The 12107-nt window shown below is 39.8% G+C and overlaps 1 protein-coding gene across 4 annotated transcripts in view; it reads right to left on the bottom strand.

Moving 5' to 3' along the window:
* zgc:162472 (uncharacterized protein LOC553495 homolog) overlaps positions 1-12107 on the bottom strand; it is a 138734-nt gene that overhangs the window by 73474 nt on the left and 53153 nt on the right. For 3 of the 4 annotated variants that reach the window (XM_062554604.1, XM_062554605.1, XM_062554606.1), the window contains exons 14-15: positions 7413-7489; positions 2639-2993 (exon numbers count right to left, since the gene is read on the bottom strand). In XM_062554604.1, the coding sequence (XP_062410588.1) occupies positions 2639-2993; positions 7413-7489 (432 nt within the window). The remainder of the gene's footprint in view (positions 1-2638; positions 2994-7412; positions 7490-12107) is intronic. The other variant, XM_062554608.1, reaches the window with a different exon arrangement.

Raw genomic sequence — 12107 nt, 5'->3', positions numbered from 1 at the left:
CCTTAACTAACAAATTTTCTGGGGGAAACCCTGCAGTTGCATGTTCTGTAGACATGAAGTGGCAACTAAAGCCATTATCAGCCATGGAAACTTCATCAGCCAGCCGTTATTCTCAAAGTAAATGGCTTCGGGCTACATAACAGACTATCCATTGCAAACATAGCCTATTTGAAACCGATCATTCCCCCTCCCCCATACACGTCTAACCAGTTCACGGAGGGGGGTGGGGGTCGTTTTGCTACGTGTGGACATGATCTTAGGCTAAAGACATCACTGCGGCATTGACAAATGCCTCCCCACTCCCACTCTGCCTCCTGCATGGCTGTAGGCTGGCTGTTTGTTGTTTACATGCAACTCGTGGAAGAATGCGCAATCATGTTTCATCGCATATGCGCGTTTTAGAATGTTCGAATTCGCCAGCGTGCGTGTAGGTCTAGTTGTGTGAATAGAAAAGAATAGAATAGAATATACTTTATTGATGCCTTGCTCAAAAGTACTTCTGCCATAGCCTACCCAGGTCGGGGATCGAACCAGCAACTCTTGGGCGTAAGGGCTGATGCTCTAACCAGTGGGCTACGGCTCTGTCCCTTCATGACGTTAATGTGTGTCTCAATCCTGAATCACGAATTCACATAGAAGTTAGCTTAAATTGTAGAAACAATAGGCCTGAAGCTGTTTTTCAGCAGACATCGAAACATAGCCTACACATTCGCAAAACGGAGAATATCTTTTTCACTCATCATTTTTAATTAGCCTACTTCTCGCGCCTATGCCTGCTCAGCATTTCTGCTCTCTCTATCTCCCTCCCTCCGAGGTAGCTAGACCCTAGATGCTTCTCCCTAAATGAATGAACATTGTTTTAGAAAGTAGCAGTGGTAGCCTGTAAAATGCGGCATGAAATCCTGGCTACTGTGTAATTGAAACCAGACTAGGTTAGGCTCTTTGCTCGGTCCGATCATTTTCGGCGGCGCGAACATAGCCTAGGCTACCTATTAAATGAATAGAAGTGAATTTGGGGAGTGAATTAGAACTAGCCACCCATTCATTTTAGAGCTTAGATTATCTGCCCAAACCCGAACTGCGGGTTACGGATCTCGAGATCCAACAACACCGGTGTTGGGTCAACATTTTTCATCCTTCCCCTCCCGTCGGGTCAGGCTCCTAATCACAGAACGCGTATGCCTCGGTTTTAAAATAGCCAACATTTCTAAGTAGGCTAGCATACAAAATGTAAAAACGAAATATAAAAAATTAAATACTATGAAAAACTCCTCCAGAGTTTTTACCTCAAACAACACAAATCAACACAAATAAATGAACAGATAACTCAAACGTGCTGTATGTCATAATGAAACAACCACAGACAACACAGTCTGACAAATTTATGACCAAACGATTTGATTCGTGCACGAAGCGCCATCTAGCTGTCATTATGTGTAAGTAACAGCCTCCCAGTCTAAGGACTCAGCGGTCTTTTGACCGCCTCGCCGCGCTTTAAGTAGTTCACAACAGCACGGCGCTTCTAGTAGGTCGTCAAATCGGTCAAATGACCGGGGCGCGGCGCTTCTAGGTATAAGTGGGTCAGAACGGCACGGCGCTTCTAGTGTTAAGCTGACCAGCATTTGTATAACCTGGATCATTCATTTAATCTCTCCAGCCTTTGTAAATATTTCATGAATATCTTATCAAAGTCTGGGTAGCAGGTTCACAATATATTAATATTATAAGATTTGGCAGGAGCTCTCGTAGACACGTCTACTCCTTAGGCATGCTCAATAGCGCCCATCATGAATATCTTATGAAGTCTACATCAAATGTCACTTTACTATACAAGTTGTGAAGTAGCCTATTTGTAATCACTGAGTTAAGTTCTGCTGACCCATAGGCCTATTTGTGTAACCTGGAACGGTTTGACATTTCCAAGTAAGAAAAGATTATCAATTAGCAAAGGTTGCATTATAAAACAAATACATTTTTAAGAAACAAAAAATAACTATTGACCACATTCTGTTTCTCTGGTACTGGACTAGCCCATTGACTTACATGTGACATGGGTTGGAATAAATACGGCAATGCATCTTTGCGATTGTTGGACTTTTATTTTGACAAGTTTTCGTCATTTTGTCTTCCACATTCACGAACGTGTTGGCATGAATGTTGAGTCATGTTTCATGAATCAGTCATGAATGCTGCATGTGCAGTTCATGACAGCTGATATGAATGTGTTATGAATGAACCTGTCAAGTAAAGTGTTACCGAAATTTGTATAGAGATGCGCGAAAATTTTACTATACTTTGATCCACTTTGTGTGGATTCATTTTAGGAGCAAAATGCGAATGAACGGGTTGAAGTCCGTACACGCACATGTGCGCCCTTTTTATTTTTTAGGCACATATGCAAGTAAAACGCTTGCACTGTACAGGATCTAATGAGCTGTATGTTGCAAGATGAATTCTTTCTAATCTATCTGGACGTCAATCTATAGAACGTCAATCTGTTTATGAGGTATGCTTACATATGGTATGTGAGGTATGTTTACATATAAATGATAATTTTTACCAGGATTATTGTACACCTTTAAATAGTTCACTATGTAATAGTACACTCTGCATATTGAAGCAAAGCAAGATTTCTCACCTCCTCAATAGCTTCCTCAACCACTACATTTACAAGCGAAGGAGATCGAAGACCCAGAGGCACAAAAGCAGGCACTTGGTTCTGGTCTTCAGGATTTGTGGGATAGCAATCTTGTAGAATTCCAGGCTCTTGTATATCTGTTTCTTGTACTTCCATGTCCTCTTCAGAGGCTGATGCTCGAATTGTGACAAGACCAGTCCGTTTTTTCCGTCTGCCACGCACAATTGCCACTGGTTTACTCTGACTCGCAATATCAGGAGGATAATCATTTGAGTGTGAGTGTGTGTGACCTTTTGTTTCCACGGACCTCTCTTTTGGGACGTGTGGTTGAGGTCGTTTCAGTGTCCTCTTCAACCTGAAGGATAGCAAAAAAGATTTGAGAGTCTTTATTTTCTTAAAACCAGTCGAAAGATCATCATTCAGTAGGATCATTTTGTCATGAACAGGGCTGCACAACTTGGAGAAAATGTCTAATTTAGACAATTTACACATTGCAATTGCGATATCATTTTTGAAACTCAAGCTTCAGTTCAATATTACAAAGTTGTTGGGCCACTTCTACTTGGTGAGTATGCCTTGTGTCCTGTTAGGTGAGCTTCAACTTGTGTCAAACAAGAAGGATGGCATGAATATAAAATCATAGATTAACCATTGGGACAGAGATGCGAGCTGCACGATTAATTGCATCTTTTGCGATCAATGTATTAATTCATCAATTGTATCAATTCATATTGTGATTTTGATCAGAAATCAATCAATCATGCGGTGCTAGTCCTTAATGAAATCAACACAATTGCTTAAGGCAAGACACTACAGGCGAATAGGGTAACATATTCAACTAGTAGATATTAGTATGAAACTTCCCCAGTTGATTACAGTCAAACTCACTCATCATTAACACCAGGAAGACAGAAGAAATCATTTTTGGAAAACCACTTAATCTTCAACGGTCTCCAGTAAAGATTCACAATTCAGAAATGAATCAAGTCTTGACCTACAAGTACTGGGCTGTCATGAATTACCAGTGCATGAAAATGCAAAAATGTATAGATAGACAATGTAGATATGGTTACTAAGGTGTAGCTAGGGTAAATATGGTGGTTGCATAGTAGAGAGTTGATAGTGTGAAGGTAGACAGTCTAAAGCTTAAACGTACACTATGTAGTTTTTGCTCCCATCTAGTGGTTAAATTTGATTTTGCATGCACGCTCTAGCGCCACGCGTTTTCAAATGTGCGTTGCAACAATGGCTAGAGCTACGGGAAGTTGAGTGGGTCGAGATTCATTCAAGATGTCTTCTACCACTTCATCGAGTTTTCTTTCCGGTGTTTGATGTAAGTTATTCCAAAGTTCTTTGAATAATTTGTATGATCATGTATGAGTAATTACTCCTCGAGCAACATAGTGAATTACGTTGTCATGCTTATATTGTTTTTACATTAGCTTACTATCGTAATATTAGCATAGCAGCAGCTAACAACTTGACATGACAGTATAGGCTAATGCTTGTATTGCTCTAAAGGCATGAACTATGTCACTAAGTGCAGTGCTTGTCTGTAGGTTAAGAGTCATTGCATGAGAAAACCAGGCAAAACCAGCAGGAGGTAGGAAGATGGGGGTCGGCCAAATCGGCTCATACTTTGTATATGTGATAAGTATGTGGAACTATGAACAGCCATATACTTAAAACCCTCGAACTCTTTTTTGTTGTGGAGTTCTGGGGCCCCTCTCAGAGAACCTCAAAAATCCAACAATTCATGGCTGAAAATGACTGAAATTGCCATTTCTAAATAAATAGATAAAGATATGAACATGAGCTTTATGTTTCCATAGAGCTTAGGTAGAATAGTTTTAAAGACCAAAAGGTGCACTAGGGGGTTATCTGCACCACTGAAAGCAGAATTTTCATCCCTCTAAAATTGGTCATTTTTAGGAGGCATTATCTCACATTGGCAGTGGCTTTGGTGGATGGTTTTACTGTTGCTGGACAGAGGAGCATCTTCTGATTCAAAAACAATTGTCGTCTAATTGGGCCACACATAATGTGCGCCGTGCCAGGAGGGTCTTTACGGGGTTTTTTCGGGTTTTGGAGTATAATAAACCAGGTAATAATATCTCACTATAGGGTAATTTATGGTCAATTTTTGTGTCACTGTATGACAAATTGTTAAAGAAAGCTTTAATTAACTAGAAAAGCAAAGTGCAGACCTCTGCATGCATTGTTGTTCTTGATTGTCATACATTTGAAACTAGACTATTCAGATCGCCACCGAGTGGCCATACCATGCCATTACATCGCAAACATCTGGCATTACATCTGTTTGTGATGTAATGCCATGGTATGGCCATGTGATGGCGATCTGAATATGGTTTATCATAGGCCAAAACACGACAAATCCTGCTAAAGACCCTCCTGGCACGGCACACATTATGTGTGGCCCAATTAGACGACAATTGTTTTTGAATCAGTAGATGTTCCTTTCTCCAGCAACAGTAAAACCATCCACCAAAGCCACTGCAAAAACGAAATAATGCTTCTTAAAAATGACCGAAATTTAGAGGGAGGAAAATTCTGCTTTCAGTGGTGTAGATAACCCCTCAGTGCACCTTTTGGTCTTTAAAACTATGCTACCTAGGCTCTATGGAAATATAAAGCTTATGTTCATATCTTTATCAGGATAATCAGGGTAGAAATGGCAATTTCAGTCATTTTCAGCCATGAATTGTTGGATTTTTGAGGGTCTCTGAGAGGGGTCCCAGAACTCCATAACAAAAAACAGCTGGAGGGTTTTAAGTATATGGCTGTTCATAGTTCCACATACTTATCACATATACAAAGTATGAGCCGATTTGGCCGACCCCCATCTTCCCACCTCTGCCTGGTTTTCTCAAGCAATGACTCTTAAGTATGACCGTCTTCACGCTGCTTCTCTGTGTAACGCGAAATGCAAAAACGCGTTTTTCCCTAGCGGTAGTGTTTAGCGGTAGCAGTAGTGTTTTATGTCCCTCTCCGCAGTTCATATTTTGCTATACACCGGAAAGACATGGAAGCCTTCCTGTGAACGTGCCGGGAAGTGATTCTCCGGCCAGTAGGACAAGTCAGATCATTGGCATATGTTATTTTACACCAAAGAGGATCTATTTATGAATGAATACGTTGACTTGACGTACTAAAACACTTAAAATCCTACAAAATGTACCTTTAAACATTCCAGTTCTAACTGAACTAAATGTTAACTATGCTAACAACGATAACCAGGTTGATTGATTTACTTAGCTAATGATTTCTAACAGTTATGGTAAAAATTTTAACAATGCTAACAATGTTAACAATGCTAACCAGGTTTATCAGCTAACTTAACTAATGAATTCTAGAAGTTATGCTAAAAATGCTAACTATGTTAACAATGCTAACTATAGTAACAATGCTAACCAGGTTGATTGGCTAACTTAACTGATGATTTCAAGCAGCTATACTAAAAATGCTAACTATGTTAACAATGTTAACTATGCTAACCATGCTAACTAGCTAACTAGCTAACTTGCTAGTGAGGACTTTTATTTTGAAACATTTGTTGCAAGGGTATCCATGATGGCCACTATCAGAAATAAAGAAGTTGCTGTAGTATAATCATGTTGGTTGCTATGGAAACTGTCATAAAAGCTTAATTTTAATTGTTGCTATGTTGGTTGCTAGGTATGTGGAGGTTTCATGTAGTTGACTGGAGGCATAGTTGATGATAACTGACAGTTGGAATGGTTGAACAGTTAAATAGTTGAGTATTTTCCTAGGGTTAGGGTTCCTTGGTGGCATCAGTTCTGTTGCATGCTCTCACACTCGCTCTGAAGTCCTGCAGCCACTGCACCTCAGTCAATTGCACGTAACGTTTAGAACGAGTGGAACATAAGTTTCATCTTAGCTTAGTTTCAACGTAAATTGCCACTATGTTGGAGTTTATAAGCTACTAACATTTATCGGGTTGCACCACGCAAATAGTTTCAGTGTGAAACTAATACGCATCCATCGCCTTGATGTCACGTCCACTGTAAGTAACATTGATTTGTGAACACGTTCATCCAATTTAAATGGTGGGAAGTATGTTGAGAAGAGTTATGCGACCGATTATGCACATTTAATTAATTTGAACACTGTTTTGAAACCTGTTTGTACCCATTGGAAATTGTATGGACCTAGCAGTTACTGCGCAAAGCTCAGATTCCATTGCTGTTAATGTTATCACAGATTTCATATTAGCCATATTAGCAATGTAGATCCAGTGTCACCTTCCCAATGCCTACCACTGTGGTAGTCTGGGCCTGTGGCAGAAATATTCCCAAAACACAAATACAACAAAATAACCATCAAAAATATTATATTATGCATTTACAAAATGCAACATTTGAACACCCATATTGGTGCTGTTGTATAGTTTATTGTATCTACATTTGTACGTGATTAGCCTATTATTTCAAGCGGTATTTCTCCGGCCGCTCAGTTGTGATACTTTTCATGAACTGGCCCCTATTACAAACTAATTGAATAGCCCTGCACTAATGTATAAAACTTGTAAAAAAAAAGGAGCACACACATCAGATGTGTGCTTTTGACAAACACACATGCACATCACATGAGAGTCATTTGTTGGATTATGAAGAGTCACAGGTTGTGGAACCGAAGGGGCTTGGTCCAGTCATTGGCGCTTGTGGCTTTACCTCTGATGTAATTTTTAGCTCAGGCCATTGCATTTGTAAATGTTGCCTACAGGATAACATACCTGGTGGGATTGTTGGGCAATTCATTTACTTCTACACCCTCTTTATTGCTCTTTCTTGTTCTTGAAGTTGGAGATGTCTAAAAAGAAAATGAAGAGCATAATCGCATTTTGTAAGACCCTAAGATATCTAAATCCTTAAACACCTTTAAAACATGGACAACAGTTGAAAATCAATGCATGAAAATTAATTTGGAGATGTTTCAAGAAACCAGCAAAACATCCTTTAAATATTCTATTCATTTAGTAGTAACAACAACAAGCTTGTAATGGTCACCCATCAAAACTATGTGTTCTGTTTTGAGCATGTACTCATTGCACTATTTAAATAACATAAATAATAATGGTCATGAATCATGAACATAAGACACCAGAAATAATGTAAACACACAGGTAAAGGACTGCAGTGACTTGATTTTGACAGGACTCTCATTGTCAATCAACGGGAGGTGTTCGTGGGACAGGGGAAAATGTCATTTTGTTCTGCGATCAGGTTAGGCGGGGGCAGCGGGAACAGGCATGCCTATTGTTTGTTGGACTACGCGAGTGTGGAAGCTCTATCGCACTTTACGAATTACCCTCTTTCTGGGAATATTTTTGGACATTTTTTTATTTTTTCGTTATATCGGGGAATTTCTAAATCTGGACAATCGTTTGCCAACAAACACGGGCCGGTGAGACGTCGGATTTTTAAAACGGGACCACGAGTCCCATTTGCATTCACGGAAGAGCTGCCCTTCCTTAAAGACCTATTGTTTGTTTGATTGCATTACATGCTCGGACATTTCGCTACGTTCAGTGCCTTGAATGGTTGGAAGGTATGGTATAAAATCCTCGCCAAAAGTTTTGTGTGTCTGTAGACATATTTTGAGTTCGTAAAAATGTTTTGTGCACTTGCAAAAATATTTTGTAGTTGTACATTTTTTTTGTGCATGTAAAAATTATTCGTACATCTGCAAATCCGTTTTGTCACTGTGTGGAATTTTTTGTGAGTTTGCAAACGTTTTTTGCACGCACAGATTTTCCCTTTGCAAGTGTTTATCTGTTTTCTACAGACACGGAACAGATCTGCGGGTACGAAACGAATTTACAAGTGTGCAAAACTTTTTACCATCGCCAAAAGTCACGTGCATCGCCAAAAGTCATGTGACCTAAACAGCCAATCACAGCACCGCTTACTGAATGGCTCGCTTTCTTAAAGAGACCCTATGCAACTTTCTGCAGAAGACGATCGCTCTTTGTTTACATCTGGAAGTCTGAGACGAAGAACCACGCTTGCAATTTATATATTTAAATATAGCCTATACATGTATAAATATACACGCTAAAGCTGTCGGGGAAGCTCTGCAGAGAAAATGCAAGCATAAAACGAGCGAAAACAAACAACGAAACTGAAACCAGAGATGAAATCGCCAATCCTGCATAGTTCCTCTTTAATTCTCACGACACTCAAAGCAACGGTGTTCAGCTCTCTGTCAAGTTGGCTGCTCCTCTAAATGGTAAGCAGGCATTTCTTTATCTAACGTTAATGTCTTATTGTGAAATTGTACTAAATTAAATTCTGGCATGTTTACAGTCTATGTGCATCGTGCTGTCTAACTTGCAAACTCATTTTGTGCTTGTTGAGCCAATGTAACATTATGCTAGCTAGCTAGGCTACTTGCTGTTGTCAAATCAATGTTCTACGTTAGTTATGGCTGTTCATCATGCTAGGTTAATGTTACATGTCTCATTTATAATTAGGCTTGCCTTAGTTATCAGTAAGTTACACTTTAGTATGTGTATAATTTACAGTTTCACTTGTAAGTAGCCTTCCGTATCAGTTGAACATATTGATCTAACTATCATCTTTTTCCTTTTGATTCTGATAGGTGTCGAGTGGTCTATAAATGCTATACTGAATGGATGGCAGTGAAGCACAGCACCAAGAGAGAGATTTTGGGTGCCTGTGTTGGGTGCCCATATTGGCTCTCTCTCTCTGTCAGGCACAGCATACTGTAGGTCAGAAGGCAACAAGGTAGCAGCTAAAAACTCTGTTTCGGAAAGCCTAGCAAGATATCAACATAGCTGTGCTTTAGGTGCGTTAGCGTAAATCGCTAATTAGCATGCTAGTCATTGCAAATTAATTGCCACTGATGTGTAATGACCGGGCAATTTCTGGAAATGCTTTAAAACCCTGACCAGCCAATGCGGTTCACTTGTTAAGACCCCGGGGATGGTGTTGTGGAGGAGAGGAGTTGAAATGTGAAGTATAAACATGCTCTATGTTACCGACAGCTGTGCTTTAGCTGCGTTAGCATAAAATCGCTAATTAGCATGCTAGTCATTGCAAATGAATTGCCACTGATGTGTAATGACCGGGCAATTTCTGGAAATTGCTTTAAAACCCTGACCAGCCAACGCAATTCACTTGTTAAGACCCCGGGGATGGTGTTTTGGAGGAGAGGAGTCGAAATGTGAAGTATAAACATGCTCTATGTTACCGACAGCTGTGCTTTAGTGCGTTAGCATAAAATCGCTAATTAGCATGCTAGTCATTGCAAATGAATTGCCACTGATGTGTAATGACCGGGCAATTTCTGGAAATGCTTTAGTTTAAAACCCTGACCAGCCAGCGCGGTTCACTTGTTAAGACCCCAGGGATGGTGTTGTGGAGGAGAGGAGTCGAAATGTGAAGTATAAACATGCTCTATGTTACCGACAGCTGTGCACAGCACACGTGAATTTCTAAACTAATAAGAGTCAATAAATGCACTTTCAAACGGATGAGACGTTGTCAATGGTTATTTGAGCAAGCTTGTGTAACCTGAACCAGGCAGCTAGCCATAGCCAATGTGTAGCCTAATATATCCTGGCTGTAGATAAAGCAGGATATGTTTTTCCCAATATTTTACCAAATTAATAAATAAATGTTGACGCCACGGAGACGGAGATGTCTGGCGAGTTTCGCCATTGACATTTCAAAGAACAGTCGCCAATTAGCCAACTCCAGTGTGAACGCTCGGGAGGAGCCGCCTAAGCCTGTGGTAGGTTTAATTTCTCCCTTTGCCCTGTACAAGAAGCAGACATAATTTTGTTCCGTCCTTGCTAGGAATATGCTTAGCTAGCTAGATTAAAACTGTTAACGTTACTAGTGCTCATGCAGTACAACGTTTATAGATATGATGCACTGTAGCCAAAGCCTTCTTTGACTGTAGCCTGCTAAATCTATCCATGAGACTTGCATGATCATATCTGCTGACTTTCCACATCAAACGAAGCGAGCTGATTGGCTGACTGGCTGTTCAGTAAGCAGTGCTGTGACTGGCTGTTTAGGTCACATGACTTTTGGCGATTGATAAAAAAGTTTTGCACACTTGTAAATTCGTTTCGTACCCGCAGATCTGTTTCGTGTCTGTAGAAAACAGATACGCACTTGCAAAGGGAAAATCTGTGCGTGCAAAAAACGTTTGCAAACTCACAAAACTTTTTTTTCCACACAGTGGCAAAACGGATTTGCAGATGTACGAATAATTTTTACATGCACAAAAAAAATGTACAACTACAAAATATTTTTGCAAGTGCACAAAACATTTTTACGAACTCAAAATATGTCTACAGACACACAAAACTATTGGCGAGGATTTTATACCATAGGAAGGTTTCTTTTTATTTGTTTTGTGGGTTGTTTTGGGGAAATCAGGGTTGATGCGCGATGTGCGCATCTGGTTTGTTTAACGAATTAATGAAGCGGGCCTAGCTGAATAACCCGCCAGTACAACGAGTATATAAATCATTCGAGTTTGACACAATTGTGTGGATCCTTGTGCCTTGATTTGATAAAACGTCCTGGGTTTATTGTGGCGACAATCCACATTTACTTTCTGTGTTATATAACTCATGTCCACTACATTGTTTCCCAGCGTAGTTTAAATTAAATAGTTTCCCCACACCTTTTGATGTGTCTTGTAGCCCTCTCTTTTGGAAAGTAATAGAGAGTGTTTGCTACAAGCTATAGTCGTATAACACCTTTCATAGACAGAATGCAGCTCAAAGTGCACATTTGGAACAGGTAACAAAAAGCTGTGGCCGTTTATGATCCAATCAGCAACATATCAGAAATACTTACTGTAGTAGTATGTTGAAGTCAGTGCCTTCTTGACCCAAAACATGCTCACACCAGAAAAACATGTCAGTAGCTCAGTACAAGCACACTGATGGAGTCATTAATATACCATTTTAAGAATCATTGGGATTCTAAAATTAAAATGATTGTTGTTTTATATTGCACTCAATCTTGTGGACATACTGTTTATTGAAGGTCCTATTCTTCATAGGGAAGTTTTAGGAACATACACGTTCTGCTGTTGACATAATTCCTGAACAGTTTTGTTCAGAGCTTAAAATAAAAAACGGTATTTAAAGGAACACATAAAGGATTTTCATATTAAACTGTTATTCCCTTAATGAAGACGAGTTGATACATACCTCTCACGTTTCAATGCGTGCACTCACTGGCTCTGGCGCGCCGCGCAACTTTGATAGCACTTAGCTAGTCCAATGCATTCATTAGGATCCAAACAGAGATGAAGTTAGAAGCGACCAAACATCTCCATGTTTTCCCTATTAAAATACAGTTACACAAGTAGTCACACGACCAAGTATGGTGAGACAAAATAAAACGTGGTGCATTTCAAAGCAGGTAAAAGGGATAACTAT

Source organism: Sardina pilchardus, chromosome 14, assembly GCF_963854185.1.
Source record: "Sardina pilchardus chromosome 14, fSarPil1.1, whole genome shotgun sequence".
In the NCBI taxonomy this organism is placed as follows: Eukaryota; Metazoa; Chordata; class Actinopteri; order Clupeiformes; family Clupeidae; genus Sardina; species Sardina pilchardus.
This window is presented reverse-complemented; position numbering and strand designations above follow the sequence as displayed.